At 38.5% G+C, this 21,073-nt stretch overlaps 1 protein-coding gene across 4 annotated transcripts in view; it reads left to right on the top strand.

Annotated features, from left to right (window-relative positions):
* Positions 1–20,555, top strand: part of EML5 (EMAP like 5) — a 111,739-nt gene extending 91,184 nt beyond the window's left edge. For 3 of the 4 annotated variants that reach the window (XM_069018049.1, XM_069018048.1, XM_069018046.1), the window contains 11 exons: positions 267–440; positions 1,346–1,554; positions 3,431–3,588; positions 5,493–5,607; positions 6,085–6,273; positions 6,471–6,643; positions 7,918–8,080; positions 8,973–9,076; positions 10,805–10,958; positions 11,796–11,896; positions 12,219–20,555. In XM_069018049.1, the coding sequence (XP_068874150.1) occupies positions 267–440; positions 1,346–1,554; positions 3,431–3,588; positions 5,493–5,607; positions 6,085–6,273; positions 6,471–6,643; positions 7,918–8,080; positions 8,973–9,076; positions 10,805–10,958; positions 11,796–11,896; positions 12,219–12,255 (1,577 nt within the window). In that variant the 3' untranslated portion in view covers positions 12,256–20,555. Of the gene's footprint in view, positions 1–266; positions 441–1,345; positions 1,555–3,430; positions 3,589–5,492; positions 5,608–6,084; positions 6,274–6,470; positions 6,644–7,917; positions 8,081–8,972; positions 9,077–10,804; positions 10,959–11,795; positions 11,897–12,218 lie in introns of those variants that run through there. The other variant, XM_069018050.1, reaches the window with a different exon arrangement.
* Positions 20,556–21,073: the final 518 nt, after the last annotated feature.

Here is a 21,073-nt window from a genome sequence, read left to right as displayed (position 1 = left end):
TTGTGCTTCACAAGTCCCATAACAAGTTAAGCAAAGTTTTCATCTCTGGTAATGTAATGAGGCCAACTTGTTTATCCTACTTAGTGATCCTGTTTGTCATAAATTGGTTTCCAAAGGGAGGCCAAAATCTCCTTTCTTTCCTTTTTTTCTCCCATCTGATCACAGCAATTTTAGTTGTCTTTTTAAAAAGTATTAACCGCTTCAATAAGCAAATTATTACACATTTTCAAAATGAATACTAATGGTATGTTTTTATATTTGTGTAGCTACAGCTCCTTCTATTCACGTGTGGGATGCAATGAACAAGCAGACACTGTCAGTACTGCGGTGCTACCATTCCAAGGGCGTGTGCTCAGTCAGTTTCAGTGCCACTGGCAAATTGCTGCTGTCCGTAGGGCTGGATCCCGAACATACCATTACCATTTGGAAGTGGCAGGAAGGTAGGAAAGTGACTGTTCTTGTAGAAGGTGTTTACATTGCTAGAGATACGTTGGCTTGAGTCAAGAGCAATTGTAACAGTAAAGTATCAGCTGATCAAAAATTACTACAATAAATGCTGTGCACCATGCTCTGTACAGCAAGATCCAGGATGGATGTGTTTACCCATTCTAGTGACTGCTAAATATATGTCCTTTGAAACTATTGGGTAAAGATCAAGTTAGCTCCCTGATTTCCAGTTAGAATAATGTAGGGTTTTCTTTTTTTTTTTTAATTGTCATCATTATTATTATTATTACTTCATTCTTCTCTAAAGTCTGATTACTGACTAGGTTGTCATACTCCTAAAATTACTCCCAAAAGCTGCAAATTGCAGAAATGAGGTGCCAGGACAGATCCTCTGTGCATTTTATATAATTGGTGTCTTAAGCTGTGTTTTCAGATCAGCTTTGATATGTATTCAGGATTTAGGCTAAAGAGATTTGGTGAGCTCCTTTCCTCATCTCCTTTCTGCCTGGCAAAGCCATGCCCAGACTATGGACATGATTCTCTAGTCTTTGAGGTTTACTTCCTCTCTCTTTGGGGATTGCTGTTGATCAACTAGTAACTCTCAGAACTTTAAAGATCAGCTATTGAGTTAATAAAAAGTGATCTTTCACAGCTTGTCTGATAGATCCTGCGGGGATGGATGCAATGTCACATGTGTGTTTATATAATCTTAGGCAGGATGAAAGATGTGTGGTCAGAACATGCCTGTGCTCATTTTAAGGGTTGATACACATTCAGAATGACAGCTAAGGATCCCGACTGAGGAATCTTCATATGGGTCAAAATTATGTTAACATTTTTTCATCAGAAATGTGTATTTTTCTCAGCAAATTCAAAATGTCCATTTTCTTTCTGCCAGGTGCCAAAATTGCCAGCCGAGCTGGTCATAACCAGCGTATATTTGTAGCAGAATTCAGGCCAGATTCAGATACACAGTTTGTTTCTGTGGGAGTTAAACATGTAAGGTTCTGGACATTGGCTGGAAGAGCTCTCCTCAGTAAAAAAGGGCTGCTGAGCTCCATAGAAGATGCCCGCATGCAGACCATGCTTTCTGTAGCTTTTGGAGCGGTACGTACTTCAACAAACCACCTGAAAATGCATAAAAACAAACATCTCTTTACCCTTCTGCCTTTATTCAGTTCAGAGAGACTTTTATAACCTGCTAATGACTATATCAGTTGTTTTATTAAACTCAGTTTAGCATTCCTATTACTTATCTGCTAGTTAGAACTAGTACCAGCTGTCTTTAGAACAGAAAAGACTATGGGTTTGTATGTTTCTGGAGAAACAAACATAGATGCTTTGAAATGATAACACACTGCTTGTTATGTAATCCAGGTAAAACAAAACTGAATCTAGACTGCAGGAACCAAACAGTAGAAATGAGGCTAATTTTATGCCCACACAGAGGTGATTGTTTTACAATCTGTGTGTGTTACTGCTCATGGGTGATCAGAGAGCAGTGTTGTCCTGGGCATTCATTAATGTTGGACGCTGTTAGACAGCTGCAGTAGGGGTTTCTTTTGCTTTGGAGGTTTTGGACATGTGCAGGCCTTGTTGCTAAGTTCCACTCACTGCTGTTTCCAGAGCTGCTCTGCATGAGCAGTACTCATCTCTTCAGCTGGGCAGAAAAGCACAGCTCTCTTTTGTGAAGTGGTGCTTTGCTTTGATTGCCTGCATTTCTGTCCTGTTTGAGCATTTGCCTGGTTGGTCCAGACTGAATTTACACCCTAAGCTTTGATTTTTGAAACTCTAAGTGGCCTGTGGTTTCCTTTTTTTGCCACACTATCTTTTTTCCACAGTGATATCTGCCTGATTCAGATGAAGGTCTGACAAAGAAACAGGATTTTTTCCAAATGATAATTTATTGATGCCCAGCCCAGCCATTAGTCAGTGGTTTGGGAAACCTCTGTAAACTTTCTTATGAAGAGACAGATTCTTAGTGTGAGAATCAGGCTGTATGCTGAATGGCCTGAAGTTTGGTATGAGGTTTGAGGATGCAGAGCTTGCAGGGGTTTTGTGAAATGCTTTGCAAACTGAATAAAGCCAAACCTGGTGTGTTCTCCATACTGCTGTAGGGAGCAGTTCTGGGAGTGCTCATGTTGTTTTTGTCCCAGAAGGAGCTAGTTTAGCTGTCCCTAAACAGAAGTTGGAAAAGCCCACCAGTTATGTGAGCATGATCCGAGGATCTGCTCTCAACTTCGTTTCCAGTCCTCTTTTACTTTATCAGAGCCACACACCCCGAAAAAAAAAGACTGTTGAGCATCAACCCACTTCAGTCAAGGAAAGTGTTTGTGCCACACGTGTACATGTGTACTGATACTCTTAAAACATGGTGGTACTACACATGAGACTGAATTTGAGGATCCATGTAAGTTACTAAGTCAGTTTTGCTCAATAACCAGTTTCTGTTGGAATCCTAATAAATTGCTCTTAAATTTCAGAGGTAATTACATTTATTTTTAATACTTTTCAAGAGCAGGAAGCAAAAGTAAAGAACAGGTTACTGTAATCCTGCGAGTCTCTTCACTTAACCACAAAAATTACTGCAAGCATAACATACATAGCAAGGGGGTCCAAATTGCCTGCTTGTGCAGAATCTCAGTACTTAACTGTGGTACTCTACTTTTTTGCACACCTGATAGGCTGAAAGCACAGATAACCCTTTGGCTGAAGCTTAAGTCATTGCATTTCTTCTTGCAAAAAGAAATGCAATGATTTTCTTCAAGCTACAAGAAAGCATCTTTCAGACATCAAGAAGGAATATAGTAACTCATTGTTATGTCCCTAGAGGTCCTTAATGTCTCTTCCACAGTTTCCTCTTCTCCAGCAGCAAATAAAAGCAGTTTAGCCTAAATGCAAATGGTGATGATCTTTATTTCTGAATGTTTTTCTTCTTACCTTACTCAGAATCAGATGATGAGTGTATTTTTCCCCTTTTCAGAATAACTTGACATTTACAGGTACTATCAGTGGAGATGTTTGTGTTTGGAAAGACCATGTGTTGATACGAATTGTGGCCAAAGCTCACAATGGACCTGTTTTCACAATGTATACCACACTGAGGGATGGTTTGATTGTTACAGGAGGCAAAGAAAGGCCGTGAGTGTTCTATATTCTTTGTTTTCTGCATGCACATGTACTCTTTCAAAATGGTTTGGATTCATCCTATCAACACTAGTTGAGGCATTAAAGGTAGAAGAGTAGTCCCTTTCAGATCCCTGATAGGTGTTAAGAAAAAGAGCAGCCACCACCTCCAAAGTGCAGGTAACCCCATGTGAACTTCAACTAGCTCTTTTTCCCGTGAATTGTAAGAGAAAGCATTTAGCCTGAAATTTAGAATCATTGAATGGTTAGGGTTGGAAGGGGCCTTATAGATTATCTAGCTCCAACACCCATTTAGCTTTAAGCACTTGTAAGTTACCTAGTCCTTGTTGGTTACTTCTTTCACAGAAGATGTACTGAGGTTGTTAACCCAAGTAATTTGCACAGTTGTGATTAAATACATGAATTACACATTTTATAGCAGTATGATGCACAATGTCTTTCAAAGGAAAGATCTTCTTAGTTATGATGGCAGAGGCAAGCTGTCTTCTTTTAAATCTAAGGTACAGCAAGGTCCTTTGTTTCTGGGGTTGCAAGCAAAATACCTCCTCAACCATTTAAATTTTTTTTGGTGCCTTCCTAATGATAAAAAAACGCTTCAGCTGTAATACAGTCCATCTGATGACATGATAGTGCCCCATTTTGCAGGACACAGGCCACTTATCTTTTCAGACCCAACTGAAAACTTACTTATTTCTGTGCTTGAAATATTTCCTTCTGCTATTTATAAACATTGTTGTGATTTTTTTTTGGAGGATGTTCTCTGTACTGCTAAGCTTCAGAGGCTCTTGATAATTAGTATTTAACTTGAAACAAATAGTAATGAATAACAATAAGAATCCAGAATTTATCTCCTTCGGGAAAATGAAGTATTGACAGTATGCAAAACAAGTTTTCATTTAGGAAGATTACGTGCTTTTTTCTGCCTTAGTTCACCAGCCTGTTTTGGTAAAATCTTCTTGCTGAGTATAATGATCAATCATATGTCAAAACAGTGCTTGTGGGGAAGCAAAGAATATAGTATCAAAGCAAAGCAAGGAGTATCAATTTATAATCTACTGTAGTTCTTTTAATAATAATAATAACAGTAGTACAAAATCAGTAATTGTGATTAAACATTCTGAAGTTCTTTGTCAGGGATCATTCAGTAATCAAAGCTGTAACACAAGCAGCTCGATATTGTGGAACACTGTATTTTTGTTAGGGGAGATTGAAGACAGATAAGACATGTCCCAGCTCAGCTATAGATGCCCACATGTCCCAGCTCAACTATAGATGCCCAATTTATCACTGTTTCAGTAAACATTGTCGTCTTTTTAGAAACTTTTTATTTGAATGTGTTCTGTACTGTAATACCAGGGTTTTTTGCAAGTGGGAGGGAAGTACTTAGTGTTTTCATAATTAAGACCTATTGTGTGTTTTTTCTGCTGTATCTGTGTAATTTATTTTACAGCAGTGAAAATAATAAAGTTTTCACAAAAGTGAAAATCTTCAGTCATTTATTTCACAGAAATAAAACACATACCTTTAATGTTTCTCTCAACTATAATTTGAAAATCTCTGCCTGTCTGATTATTAAGGTGTCAGTTTGCACACTTAACTGTTCTTTTGACTAGACAAATTCCCTCAAAACTACTCATTCAGACTAATCTTAGCAGTACCCATCTTTCAACTTGTTCTGTAAAGTAGAACAGTGAGGACTTGGAATCAGGTGTGTCTTGCTTGGCTGTGAGGCTCAGCATGTTAACAACTGTTCAGTCAAATTGAATCTTTAACAATTTAAAATATACTCAAATGTCTCATTTGCAGTACATTACATTAAGTAATGTAGTTCTTTCCTCTGTTAATTGTCCTTTCTGTGCCAGCTGTTATGCTCATGCTTCTTCCTGATGTCTTCATAGTTCAAAGGAAGGAGGAGCAGTTAAGCTGTGGGATCAGGAGCTGAAACGATGTCGTGCCTTCAGACTAGAGACGGGACAAATCACAGACTGTGTTCGCTCTGTTTGTAGAGGCAAGGTAAAGAAAGCTGCCTGTCTGTAAAATAAAGCTTGTAATTTGTGGGTTGATCTCTAAATATCAAATAAATTAGTTCTGCTTTCTCTTGTAGTTAGTATTTGAAATTAAAGGCTAAGCTAGAATTGCAACTGATATTGTGGCAGAAAAACATCTACTTTGTGGGATCTCACTCTTTGTTAGGATAATATTCCATATATATTTTTATTAAAGACTAATTAAAGATTTCTTTTCCATTTTCTTTCCACACTTTAGATATCAAATATCAAATGACAAGCAGTAACTCAACTAGCATCATGATTTCTACAGAGCTTTGTACTTTAATAAATCAGAGGAGTTTAAAAAATAAGTTTTCTTTGATTATTTAATAACTTGACTTAAGCAAACTTGACAGAACTACAGCTCTAGATTATATTTTAATTACTGTTCATCGTGAGAGGTCAATATATTTTATCAGAGATAATTTCACTATTGTTCAAGGGGAAAATTCTCGTTGGGACAAGAAATGCTGAAATAATTGAAGTTGGAGAGAAAAATGCAGCATGTAACATTCTAATTAATGGTCATATGGATGGACCAATCTGGGGCCTGGCAACGCATCCATCCAGAGATTTTTTCCTTTCTGCTGCAGAAGATGGCACAGTAAGACTCTGGGATATTGCTGAAAAGGTAGGTATTGGAGAATACTTGTTTAGGGAAAAAAATAGCCTTTTGATGGTGTTGCAGACTTGAAACTTGTTTTTTATTGTATTCTGAAGATAGTCCATCTGGTGTTGTTAGCCTGTTTACAGACTGTTAGCATAAGATGCCTTTAAAATATGGACAAATAGTAACAGATGCTATTCTGGGTTTTTATTTCTTCACAGAAGATGCTGAACAAAGTCAGCTTAGGACATGCAGCTCGTACTGTTTGTTACAGCCCAGAAGGTGATATGGTAGCTATTGGCATGAAAAATGGAGAATTTATTATCCTACTTGTGACCTCTCTAAAAATTTGGGGGAAAAAAAGGGACAGAAGATCAGCAATCCAAGATATCAGGTCAGAAAATATAATGCCTTTTCTGTTGTAGTATGCTAGAAATCTCTAATATTTTGGTTTTTAAAAATACAATTCAGTGTTCTGAGGAGCATTGCAATGATATTTTAGAGGGCTAGAATCAACAAGTAAATTGTGGAATTTGTGTGATTACTCTGATACCAGGAATAAAAAAGGAGGAGGTGGTACATGAAGAGATAGCATCAGCCAAAACAACTGGTGGTGTGGACACCAGTGACAAGTGGTGTTCCCCAGGGGCTGGTGTGGGGACCGGTGCTGTTTGACATCTTGGTGGCAGCAGGGACAGTGGGAGCGAGTGCCCTCAGCAGGTTTGCCAGTGACACCACCGAGCATGTGGTGTGGTTGACACGCTCGAGGAAAGGGATTCGTAGGAGGTAAAGTGAGATCAGAAGCTTAGAAGTGAAGACTGGGTTGTGAGAGATAATGGAAATGCCAGTCTGTCAGTTTGCTCTTTGTTGTGTTTGTTAGAAAGGATTTAGAAGTAAAATTTTGCTTCTGTTTCCTGAGCAGAGGAACAGACTGTTCCTTCTGTGAGATAAATTGGTCATGATCAGCTAAGGAAAGTTTTGGAGAGCAAAGTGGGATGAGAGAGAAATATAAGCAAACAGAGACCTTGCAGGAGAGCTCTGCTAGGAGTTAGGGGGTTGCTGGAATTGGAAAGCTGTCCCAAGGTATGTTTCAGAGAGAACTGAAGTAAAACTTCCCCAGTAACACAGAAGGGGCAGTGAGGAATTTGTTCAGCTCAGGAAGCTACTGAGTTTCAAGACTAGAAAGGAAAACTGGAGGAAAGAAACCAGTGTGCAAAGATACATTGGGCAAACAAAAGGTTTGCTTTACATTTTTTTATTCAGCACATTTCATCTAGAAGTTCTGACTTTTCTTCGGTTACAGCACTTCAGTTTTCTAGTTTTAAACCTTGTAAGTATAGCATCAGGGAGTCAGAGTCATCAGGGGTCTGTCACAAGTTGTTAGAGCATGAGATGGTCATGAAATCACATAATGAACAGAGTTATTCAAGAGATGTTCCCAGTTCACTTTTATGTGTAATCTGTACCAAAATTATTGCCACCTTCTGCTGGATATGCATTCCCTGAAAATTTAATTTCAAAAGTTATTTTGCTTAGCGGACTAAATACTCTGCCTCCCTCTAGTTCTGGATAGCAGATACTTGAAATGCAAATTTACCTGTACTTCTCAAATATTATAATCTGTTTTAAGTGCCAACCTGTGTTCATGACACCCTTTTATCTGTTCAGGTTTAGCCCAGACTCTCGTTACCTAGCAGTTGGTTCCAGTGAGAATGCAGTGGATTTTTATGATCTGACTTTGGGCCCGACACTAAATCGAATCAGCTATTGCAAAGATATCCCAAGTTTTGTAATCCAGATGGACTTCTCTGCTGATAGCTCTTATCTCCAGGTATCAGTCATTGATTGTTCAAGGTACTGAATGGAAAACATACTCATGACAGATACTCTGCAAGTATTCTCCTTTGACGACTTTTAACTTTGGTAACTAAGTGTTGGAGTTTGTTGCTGTCACTAGACTTACTTTGCTGTAGTGCTAAGTGGATGCCTTTAGTTTTGAATAGTTTTCCTGGAGATTAAATGCAGAAAATAAGCAAAGAAATGAGAGACAGATTTCAAATCCCCTGTGATGTGTCTCCCTGCCTTTCTACCTCTGATGATGATGGGCTGTCTTAAAGGAGGAGGGAGTACAGTCTGTCATTCTGCAGGGCCCGGGGATCTATGAATTCTTCATCTCCCTGACCAGCACGATGGTATTACATGTCTTTTTAGTGATTATCTTTGTGGAGCAGCACCAAAATTATGGTGTTGCAACTTCCAACTATAGGAGGGCTTAAGACATTTCTTAAAATAAAAAAAAAAAGTATATATAATATGCTTTCTATATTTTATTTGCATCTGAGAGGAGAAATAAGCTTCTTTCATCATCAAATCAACAGTTACAGCCTAAGAGGAACACCTTTGTGTCAGTTTTCAAGATAGGAATTTATTTTGCCTTATTTGTGTATACCCACACACTAACACACATGTGCAGAATGTGAGTTGTTTCAGTTACTTTTTATTAATTTGACATTTAAATGTTAAGATTTCTTATGCTTTCTCACTATTGCTTTACGCTTGTGTAAATTTTTGAGTATTTTCAACTCATTGACTAAGTGTTCTTCATAGCTAAGTTACTTTAGGAAGTAACTGTCACACAGATGCTTTCCAAAGCCCTCTGGAATTATGCTTTCATCTTTTGAAACAAGCTAATGTATTGTAAATTCTCTGTGGTCACCTCAAAGGTCTCTACTGGGTCTTACAAAAGGCAAGTGTATGAAGTGCCTTCAGGAAAGCAGCTTGTGGACCAGGCTGTGATTGACAGAATAACATGGGCTACTTGGACAAGGTAAATGGTTCACATATTTACAGCTGTTAAAACACCTGGAAGTTCCAGAAAGCACGCTATTTAAAAGCAGATTTGATCCCTTCAGTCAGGTCTTTTCTTTTAACACACCCATCTGCTCTGGCAGCAGCTCCCCTAAGTGCAGCACAGCAAAAGGCAGTACAGCAGACCCCTCAGCAGAGGGGAGCTGCTTGACCCCTGAGGAATCTGATAAAACTGATCTCGCACGTGTGTCCTTGTACTCACTGAGTATCTCTAGCTCCTTTGAGCTAGCAGCCTCAGTATTTGTTTCACTGCACTCTGCAAATTATCTGGAATAGTACACTATTCTTCTTCAAAATAGTGATGAGAGTACAAGGACAATTAAAATATATCAAAACATGATAACCCAATACATGACTGGGGTAATTCAAGTTTATTTACAGTACTACACTAATGGTATCTGTATAAGTTGCTATTAACATTTGCATATTAAGAGGCATGCAAAAGTACTTTTAAATACGTTAAAGTTATTATATTTCTTTCAAGATATTACATGAAGTATAATATATACACACATAAATGTATAATTTATGTATAAATTATATAAAAATGTATATATAAATAAAAGTATAATATGAATATAATAATATTTTATTCTTATTTCACAGTTAAATAATTTGTTTTCTATTCTATACAACTCTGGCTTTCTGTGCCTTATTTCAGTCTCTGTTGCCTGCTTTCAATTACTGTCCTCTAATTATCACCCTCAGGCAAAAATTGAGAATAAATACTTGAAATTTTTCCACATATGAACCACTTTAAACAATAATAATCCTGCCTCTTTGCTGCAGTACACAACTAAAGCTGTAAGCTTTTAGAGGGCTCTGCAAGGCCCATTTTGATAGATTTCTGGTTTTTGTTTGGGTAATCAATTTTTGTCACCTTTTTGAGACAAAAACAAGAAACTGGTATTTTTTGACCCAATTCAGTATGTCTGATGTAAGCCATGCCTTTCTGCATGTAGTGTTCTGTGCCCTGAATTGGGGGGGAAAGAATCACAGAAAAATTCCCAAATCATTCACCTATTAACAAAAGACAAACTTCTTGTGTCTGTGCATTCGTGGAGTATGCATATACATTGTAAGCAGAGCTGAGTAAGAGCCTTTTTACAAGGCTTTGCGAAGGAACTTTTCTGAAACCTTAAAATAATAGTGTTTTCTGTTTAGGACAGTTTTTCTCTCTCTGATTATAATGAAGAATCTTCACTGGACTCAGAGATACTTTTCTTTAGATTGATACCAAAATATTAAAGAATCAACAGAACATAGTTATATGCAATAGAGAATATAAAATTTTTTGTTTTCCAGAAGCTGAAGCTTATTCATCTAAGGCTTATGCTATGATGTTCTCTCTCTAATTGTCCTTCCTTTATTCTTTTTTGGTTTTCTTTTTTTTTTGCAAATGCCTCACTGGACAATAGACGTATTATTGATTTCACCTCTGGTTGTCTCACATTGCCATGGGCCACAATATTTTGGGAATTATATCACTCAATCAGTTTCAGAAGCAATTATAGAATGATGCAAAAATTAATTACAGAATAAAAGCTATGTAAGATGTGCATGTGTGAGGATAAAATGAAAACATTGCATTTTTATAGAGCCAGTTACAATATGAGATCTGCTTTCTATTTCCTGACTCTTGTTTTTGCAGTGGTGTTCAAAAGAATCTCTTGCTCTTCTGTTTCAGTGTTCTAGGGGATGAAGTAATTGGAATCTGGTCCAGGCATGCTGAAAAAGCTGATGTGAACTGTGCTTGTGTCTCTCACTCGGGAATCAATCTCGTAACAGGCGATGATTTTGGCATGGTCAAACTGTTTGACTTTCCGTGTCCTGAAAAATTTGTAAGAACTTGTTTTTTCATGGTTATAACAACAAGTACTGTTGGTATTAGGACCTTGGTTATTTCTCTAGAAGACATATGATGGAAATATTTTCTCTCTAAATTTGTAGCTTTTTACTCTGTGTAGCATTAGATCTATAGTCTCATACACATGCTCCACCTCAGAGTTTCCCTACCATTTTCTGCACGACCTCTTGCTGTAACCTCTTGTAGGTCTTGCTATTGTCTGCCAGTCTGCTTTAGCATAATGCCTGCCTACCGAAAATCTCAAAGCCCTTAGTAATTTCCACCTCTGATCCATTTGACAAATGAGGAAGATAGCTGGTGATTTTAGTCCCATCTGTGTATCTTTATGGATGAAGAGTTTACAGATTTTTCACCAACACTGTTAAATTGTTTCACTGGTTTTTTATAATTCATATTTATAATGTTTTTTAAATTTGTTTTCACTGTTAATTTTCAAGATTTGAGACTGCACAGGGTAAACTGCTCACACACTTGCAATGAAAATATTTTTTTTTTCAGTGTGAGGAATTTTACACAAAACGTAGAAGTTAATCATGTGACAAGATGTATTTCATATTGTTGTGTTAGCTTGAGCTTTGTTCCCAATTTTCAAGTGCTCTCTTATTGCCTGACAATTTAATCTACATTGCAGCTATATAAATAGTAGTTGTTCTTCAGGAGATCTTTCACATTTGATAACCTATATAACTTTCAAATGTTACAAATATGTGATGCAATAAAAAGGTAGATAAAAACATGCATGCCTTGTTTGATTTAAGAGGGTACAGAATATTTAGACTTTCTCATTCTGTTGTTGTTTGGCTTTTTTCAGGCAAAACATAAACGATTTTTAGGTCACTCTGCCCACTTAACTAATATTCGATTCACAAGTGGAGACAGATACGTGGTCAGTGCTGGAGGGGACGACTGCAGGTAGGTGTCCTTGCCATTGCTGCCAAACTCTACACACCACGGGACAGGAACTGTACATAACAACGAAAAGCTCAAGTTCAGCCTTCAGCCTTTTATCTGTGTGCTTGCTTTCCTGTTTGTACATAGAGAAAAAGATATTTGTGACAAAATAAATATCCCAAATGTTAATGTGAACAGCTAAGATTTAATAAGTTAAAACGTTGACATGAATGTTCAGAACATCCTACTTTTGATGGAAATTTCTTTTGGCTGTGTTACGCATTTCTTTTAACAGCATTGTAGTCTTCTATATCTCATATTTAATATCTTTTTGAAAACACAGCTTATTTGTTTGGAAGTGTGTGCATATGCCTCATTGAGGGAGACATGGAGACTTGCAAAGAGGACGCTGCATGAAGTACCAGGCATGAAATACCCAGGATTGCAATGTGACATTCTACTGTGCCCTGCATGCGTAAGAAATGACCCAAGACACAGAGCAATCTGTCTCTGACTGACAGGACCTGGAGTCTGCCAGAAGGATGGACTGTCACAAACACACTGAGGCTAGGTTGGCTACAGTGTCAGATAATCTGGGTTTGTATTCCACTCACTGCCAGATGTTGAAAACGAAACATGTGGATGAAAGGAAAAAGTGAATTGTTAATCAATGTACAGTTTCACAGCAAGTTCTTGGGGTTTTAATTGAGAGATGCTATTTCTGACCTAGTGCTGTACATTGATCTATTTTCGGCATGAATGTTTTTCCTTTTAAGTTTTGAGGTCTAAATAGCATAGATTAAAAGAGTATTCCATATTTTATTACTGGGAGAGACCATATATTAACTCTTAAATATATAGTATTTTAATAAATGTTTAATTATTATAATGGAAATTATATTTCTATGGCTGGTCAAAAGGCAACATCATATCTGGTGAAGCAGAAAATAATAGAGTTGATTCCTTATGACTGAAATATTTCTGTATTTAGAGGCCTGGGTCACAGTCATGTCTGGTGAAAGCCGTTGGATATGCATGATCTTCATGGCTAATTTAGTGTTTTTGTTGCACTTAAACATTAAATTAGTTCTATGAGCAAAAATAGATTTGCTCACTTTGCGAGTGCCTTGCCCACTACCTAAAAGTCTAACTCCCAATTTTTGCCTTGTGAATAAAAGTATTCTCAGTGGAAGAGAGATTATTGCTGTGTTACTTGACTGGGCTGTGAGCCTCTCTGCTGGAAATGAGGACCAGGGTGAGGATTTTGTAGTCTTCTTGTTGATAAAGCTTGGGATGTCACCAGTGGCAAAAATAGAATTTCAGAGCAATATGAATTGATTTTATTTTCTCAGCATCATAGGGGAGATTCAGAGAGAACTTTGCAAGCATTATATTTTATACATTTGAACTTTTTAACAGAGTTAGGACTAGCTGGGAGATGTCTCTATTAAGATTTCTCTTCTGATTGTAAAAAATGTCCAGTCATCTGCTTCCTTGAATGGACCTGCTGTCACCTCAAGCATTTATTCTATCCTGCAACGTAACTGGGATTCTAAGTTGGAAAGACATTTCTGTGGTGATAAACACCTGAACAAAGCTGTGTTTTGGGTACAAGTGAGGAAGATTTCATTAGCTGTTTGTCTAAATCATGTCACAGAGAAGCATTACAGACAGTTCATATTCATGCAACATAGCAGGGATCAAAAGTCACTAATTATCAGCACTGCTCTCATTGTGGCATTCTGCTGTGAACAGAAAGCTCTCTTTCTGTGCAAGCCAGCATTGCTTTGACAGTGGGACTTGTTTAGGTCAGTCAGTAGGCTTCACTACTATTCATCTCTTGCATTTTCTTATGCCAGATGAAAGAGAAATAAACCTCATCTCTTCTTGTGTGCATGTTGGTTACAGAGGGAATGGGAGGGCTTGCAGGTAGAAGAGAACAGTTACAGAGCCAAACTTCTGTGCTCTCCTTTTTATGTGCTACACAAAACTAGTTACCCAACTGTCTTAGGTAATATATTTTATATATCAAGCTATAACAAATATTTATTTTAAAGAAGTTGATGAACTAAACGGTTATCAGGTTTCTCAGCGTGATGGTTCTTAGCAAAGTCTTGCCAGTCATGCAGCTGCTATTCTACAGGAGCAAAAACTCTAAGGATTTGGTCATGAGTGTACAGGGAGATCTTGCCAGTAATGTTTTTGAGTTTAGGGGAATTGCATATGAGAGTTGTGATTAGACCTGATGTATCTCATAACCTTGTTTCCTGTCTCTGTTGTACATGAAAATTAGTCTCTGGTGTTTATATCTTCTCTTTACCAGAGAAATGGTTTGCAGTGTGCTCTTTGATGGCTGTGATTCTATCCCTTATATTAAACACATCTGTGCAGGACTTCAGACTTGAAGTAAGATCTGTCCTGCCTCTATTTTAAAGTTGCCTTTCATTGGATCGAGATGGATGACTGTTAAGAGCTCCCTCACAGTCTGTCCTACTCAGACTGCAGGATCAAAGTCCCTATTTTTCTGTCTCTGAGTTTTCCCCGCAAAATCCTAGGCTCAGTGAGCTCGTCTGTAGGCCTTCACCCAGTGAAGAAGATATGTGGATCAAGAGGGTTTTTTCCTGGAATCCCTGTTGCTGGTCCTCTTCTCCTCCCTCCCCCTACACCCTTCATTAATGTTGTGCCTCTCCACTGATAATTTGTCCATTGGTGCTTTTCCCCTGAGGAATCCCAAAGGCCACACCAGAGCTGAAGGATGAGAAAAAAGGGGCAGGTGAATTGCAGCAGGGCTGCTCTGAGAGGGGTGAGGCTGAGAGCTGCAGTGGGAGAGGCTGAGCCTCCAGGTCTCCCTGCTTCTTCACTCTCTTCCAAACCTCACTGCTACTGTAAAGGGCTGGGATGGGAGCTGGAAGCTGAGGAGCTCTTCAAAAACTGAACTGCCAGCATTGTTCCTCCTCTTGCAGCCCAAATTGGTAGCTAGTGTTTTCCCTGGTGAAACTGCTCCATGGTTTGCCAGGTAAAATGGTGGCAGCCAGCTGGGAATTATCACAAATATTGAGGAGAAGAGTCAGCAGAGCCTCAATTGCAGTTTGGAACATAATGTAGCTGTGATTCTCTGCTGAAGTGAAGAGCTGGCTGTCAGCATGGTCCAAGTTGGCAGCTTTATGGTGGTTTTTGTCTTTTTGTCTGTGATGGTGCTTGCTACCGTGCCTCATTTACAGTTTACATTAAATGCTACTGTAGTAACTTGCTAATTGTTGCCACCCATGCTTGAAGCATGTGCACATGGGAACAGGCTGCCTGTTCTGATAGGCAGTGGGAGCTCGAGGCTGGATGCTCAACGGAGAAGGATGACAGAACCCCATAGGATAGGTCAGGGAAGAAGCTGGAATGTGGAGAGACTAGTGAAAGCCTTTCATCTGGAAGCATCAGAGAGAACTGAGAGCAGGAGGGCTCTGCCTGAAGCTGGAGAAAGCCTCTTCTGGGGTTATACAGCACCAGGGAAGGAGAGGCAAAAGTTCTTTGTATAATTTAATCACTAGTGGATGATTTTGTACTATAGCTTGTGGTTTTGGTTAGCAGCAAACATACATCTTTGGGATCTTTAGTCAGCAATATTTTTGGTAATAAAAGGAATTAACTAGAGAACTGAGTCAATTAAAATAAAATTGCATTTCACTTAAAAAAATAAATATGCCCTTGAAAGCTATTAAGCATACTTAGAAAAAAGAGAATAAGGAAAATCCAGCTCCTAGGAGCAAGGAAATACTAAAAATAAACGCATTTAGAACTGAAAGTTGCCACAGTGCAGGAACTGAGGAACACAGTTGGGAATTAGGTCAGAGAGAGCAAATTACCCAAATATGTTGAATCATTTAGACTTGAAATCTTCTTTTTTTTTTTTAATTCTCAAGAAGGCAGTCAGCATATATGACTTCCTGATTTTGCTAGGGAAAGCAAGAAATGCTGTGAAACTAAAGGATAGTATTTCAGAAAATTAAGGCTATTTTATCACTTGGTGACAGTTGAGGAAAAGCACACATTCAGAGCAACTTCTTACTTTGCTCTGTATCGGGGTTTCAGTGTTAGCAAGATTAATTTCAGCATAACTGAACTTTCTACCAGTCCAGGTTAATGCTGGCCTGGAATTGTGCCATCAGAAAGCAGGTACACTGCAGGTGAGACATCTCCTCAGTCTAAAACACGACCAAAATAAAGGGCTTCAGTACCAAGAGCAGGATTTTGATAGCATTCAGGAGTGGCTTAGTTTAAAACTATGATCCTCTTAAGCTGCTGCCTAAACCACCTCAGCCCCACTGTTTGAGCTGCCAGTTTGCCAAGAGACCCAGCGCCCTGGAGCTGGCCCCAAGCACCTTCCCTGCCTCAGGATGCTGCTCAGAGCCCAGGCTGGATGTGCTGGGCAAAGTGTAAGAGTGTGACAAGAAAAGGATGTTGGCTTCAAATACAGCATTTAATCAGGCAAGGTGACATGTTCCCTGTGTCATTTTCAGTGTCAGAGATGTGACCAGCCTTAATCCTGAAAGTGTTTTTTTTATAAATTGTGTTAACGTAAGCTATAGGCAGTAGTCTTGAACAAAGTGGAGCATCCTGTAGACTCTACAGAAAGGGAAGTAAGACTGCAAGTCACAAAATGAATTGCCACATCAGTGATGTAAACACCCCTAGCTGCATTGCATTTGTGTGCTTTTTTGTTCTTACTGGGTTTTTTAATGCTTCCTTGCAATCTGCTCTGTTTTTCTAAAATTTTTAGCAGCATTTGATTTCTGCTCATGTGGATAGATCCATGTGCTTGCCAAAGCCTGCTGTCATTCTTCACACCACTCACTGTTGGGTGGTTACATGAAGCCCATTTATTTTGTTAGCCCTGGCTTCTGCTCTTCACTTGACTTTGACTTCAGACTTGAACTCTGCATATCTCATTTTAGAAATAAAAATAGAATATTTTAGGTGTCTAATATGCATAAAAGCCACAATAGGTTTCCTTGCCAAAACCATTTGCATCTGAGGTGTTTTTCTCAGTGAATTTGATGCTAGAACAGGTAAACACTCACCATCCTTTTCTCAGTTTACTAACAGCAAACCAGTCATAACCTTAATACCTTGATCTCTTTTTTAGTTTATTGTGAGATCAGCAATCCAACCAATTCACTACTTCTTTGGAAAGTAAAGGAGAAAAAAAGCATGGAACATGTGTTCTCTTCCCCCTCTGTTTAAAACAAAACAACAGAAAGTGTAAGGTCTTAGCATGATGGCAATAGGCAATTCTTAAAATTTCCATAATTCTTATCCTCTTTTTTTTGGAATTATGGAACATAGGGTGGAGGAAACAGTAACAGGAAACCAGTAAACGAACATGGAGAAAAGGCAGAAGACAGGAAAGCAGAGAAAGGAACACTCAAAAATAGGCAAAAGCAAGATGGAAGAACTGACATGGGAGGTGGTGACTGGCAAACATCTTGCTTCAAGTGGGAAATATTCAGTGGCTGCTTGGGAAGTGTGAGGACTTCCTTACACTTCTTAGGAGAGCAGGAGAGGGCTCAAGGGAAGGCTGCAGGCAACTTTGGTTGCTCTATTTTTGGGAAGATGCAGCCACTTCCACTCACTGCTGTCTCCACTCTTGTACCTGTGGGACACCTGTTTAGAGCTGAGGTTACCCACAGCTGCAGTGGAGGCACGCTGGAACAAAGACAGTGCTATAAAGAGAGAAGTGCTCTGTAGTACTGAGAGCTCAGGCAAAAGAGTTTAAGGATGTATTTCAAAAGGCTACTCATCCTGCCACCTAAACCAAACATGAGTTGTTTTAATAGGCCTCCTCTGAAAATGTTCTTTAAACAAAAAATACTAAACCAAAGAAATGTTATACTTCAGAAAACTCTTCATAACCAAGCTGTAGCAATTACTGCCTCTCGTTTCTTTCCTATTCAGCAGTTCTTGGTTCTGTTCCCAGGCATTCACAACATTTAAGATGACAGACATGAAAACTGTGGGTTCTATTATGTTTAACCTGAGGTGTGAGAGCGAGAGGAATCTGCACACGACAGTTCAGATCCTACTTGAGCCAAGTTTTCCTTCAGTGGTTCCATGCCATGGGCCTTCAAATATATAGGAACTCAGGTGAATATAATGTAGACCCTACAAATACATCTGAATAGAAATAAATCAGTATAAAGTTCTTGGTTTTATCCCATAGTAAACCATTACAAAACAAGGAAGTAATTAAGGTAAACTTTATGTAAAAAACAATCCAAACTCATTATAGGTGCTGGGTAGACAACTGGACTTTTACTTGTGGCAACTCTTTGTAAGAAACACACAATTTGTGCGTGAATAGCTGGACTGATCCTTCTCCACCTGCTAGAGGGCAGTTGAGTATGGGACATGAGAGGCAGGATGTTCCTATTGCTCAGTGTGTTTGGATTTCTCTTCCATAAGCCAAAATAGGTGTTTCCTTAGTTTCTGTTGCTGTTTGTGGGATAACTTCAAGACCCTACAAAGTGATTTTGCCCTTTAGCAGCACGTATCCCACTCAGTTTGGGCACAGATGTCATGTGAGAGCTTATTGAAAAACAGAAAGAAACCCCAGACCAAAACCAACAAACCTCGAATGTTTTTTGTTTTTTAATGATATCCCCCAAACTATTGTCATGTTTGTTCCAGTGATGTGAAGATATGTGTGATTTGCACTGTTTGTAAAGGAAAGCAGGTTCTATCCACTTAACTGCTAAGTGGCCCCCACATAACGGGTGTTTCAGACCAGAGCATTAAGGCCAGTTGTGCTTTACCAGTTTTCTAAAATGAGTATTTAGGAGGGGACAAATGCCACTGTCCCATCATGTGTGATGCTGCAGAGCTCATAAAGCTGCTGCTGCCTTCAGCTGTTCTCAGTGGGACTGAGGCCGGAGCTGAGGCTGTAAGGACAAAAATGTACATTACTGCAACAAGCATTGCATTCGTGGGTTCTGAAAAAGGGCTGTAGTAGAGGGGTATTTTATTTTCAGTCCTCTGCAGGATTGTAAGCCTTTAGGGAAAACAAAAAGGAAATGTTCATGTAATATCCTCCATTATTCCTTCCTTAGCTTTGGTTATTACTGCTCTTCCTCCTTCCCACAGAAGCCCTTATCCCAGCTCCCCACCGCCAAATAAGTTTATTTTTCCACTGTAGTGGCTGAGAGGTCAGCCAGCTTTAACCACAGCTTTGCTGTCACTGTGGGCATTTGTAATGCAAAGCCAATCCCAAGCATTCTGTTGCTGAAAATGAATTTTCTATTAACTTAGTTGCAAATTCTTGCGATGGGGGAGAAGGAGGGGATCTTTCCATGCAATGGAGCTGGAAGTGGTACTGCCATAACACCATGCTTTTTTCAACCACCAGTTGCACCCAGGACATGTGCTACACTGTATTCTTTTGGAATCCAGTAAACATCCTTTCTAAAGAAACTCCAGGCATGAACACAGACACACATTGCATGACATAAAAGTGGTTTCCTGTACTTTTGTGAAATGTTGGTGCTGTTAGGTAGTACTTTACACATTTCTGGTCTGTTTTTCCTTTTCTTGCTACTAGCATACCCTGGTGGTGTGGTTTCAGGTGCAAAATAGCTTGAATTTTTTTTTTTTAACCAGTATCTGGTAATTAGCCTCATTTCTGCTTTTTAGTTCAGTTATGGGTAAACAGCATAAAGTAATGGAAAAGCTGCATCACTGATTTGTGAAGCAAGTTAAGGCATTTTAATGTAAAATTCCATCTCAGAATACACTCAAGCCCAAAATGATAACTTAAAAATGTAACAAACTAAGTAAATGCATTAGAACCATTCCCTTTAAAAAAAAAAAAAAAGGCACTTTTAGCTTTGTGGCTTGGTTTGTTCACTATTTTTAGCAGAGGAAAAGCAGCAGCTCCTTTTCTCATGCTGAACACTGTGCAACTGGTGACAGCCCAGCACAGCAGTGGAAATGCAGCAATGGGGATGGTCCTGCTTTTCTGCTGCCCTTACAAATTATTGTCTCCTCATCTCACATGGAAAACAGCTTCATGGTGGCAGCTATTTCTGCAAGGGACAGCTAATAAAGGCATTGGGAAATTCTGTAGAAAAATAATGTTCTTTGCAGTCTTTCATCTGGAAACCCATTCCAGCAGTGCTCTGTGCAGCACCAGAGCACCTCCTCTCCTTTCCACTCCCCCGTCAGGTTACCTTACGAAAATATTTTACTGTAGTTCTTTAAGCTTAAAATCCAGGTGTCTGTTCAGATTTGTTGTTTCATTATGGAGTGTGTCAGATAATCCTCTTGCTTTAACAGGAAAAAAAAAAAAGAAAAAAAAGGTATTTTAAACTAGTCCAAAGGTATAGTCATGTATTACTGTAATAAGGATCATGGGTTTAAGTGTACTCCATTTTGGTTTCCACCATGAACATCTAATTCCTGTAACAATGTTGTATGTTTATTTAAAGTATATATATATAAAAATTAAATGTCAGATTTTTGCATTAATTAAGATTTTTTTAAATTTGAATATGAACTTTGAGTACTTTATTTAAAAAAAAAAATTAAAAAATACTTTTCCTGGAGTGTTAAGTTTCAGAATTCAAGACTATATTTGTCAAATATAAGTTTAAAATATGTAGCTATCATTGTTTTCTGATATTGAATGTAAATATTTGTAAAAAGAAATTCTTTTGTATATTTTTGTGAAAATGTAGTTCCCCAAAATATAAAAAAGATTTAATAAAAAAGTGCATTTATGTTACTGTTCAACACTTTTCATTATTTTAATATCACTTAAACATAGTTATGGGCATGTGTGTGGATTATTTTTTTACCATACAAGGCACGAGAACCTTCTTGAAGAAGACCACAGTGGGCCCAGTAGGAAAAAAGAATTCCTTAGAAGAAAGTTCAGAGGTACTTTCTTCTTGGTATAAATGGAGACATCTTAGAGTATTTATTTTTAAGTGAAGTGGCAGTTTATAGGATTTTAAAGTGGAGAACAGTATCAGTAGTTCTTTAATTGTTCTGAACTGGTTCGTTTCCCTTGTCTTTTTTTCACCATTTTAAAGAGCAGAAGGATTGTGATGAGCACTGCACTGGAGAAACACCCAAAAGACAAAGCATTTGTTTTGTGCCTGTGCTGGGGTGGAGAGCTCAGTCCCAGGGTGCTGGGACAGCAGTGCAGTCATG

The sequence above is a fragment of the Aphelocoma coerulescens genome, chromosome 5 (assembly GCF_041296385.1).
Source record: "Aphelocoma coerulescens isolate FSJ_1873_10779 chromosome 5, UR_Acoe_1.0, whole genome shotgun sequence".
Taxonomy (NCBI): Eukaryota; Metazoa; Chordata; class Aves; order Passeriformes; family Corvidae; genus Aphelocoma; species Aphelocoma coerulescens.
The sequence above is the reverse complement of the archived record's forward strand: the minus strand, read 5'-3'. Positions and strand labels throughout refer to the sequence as shown.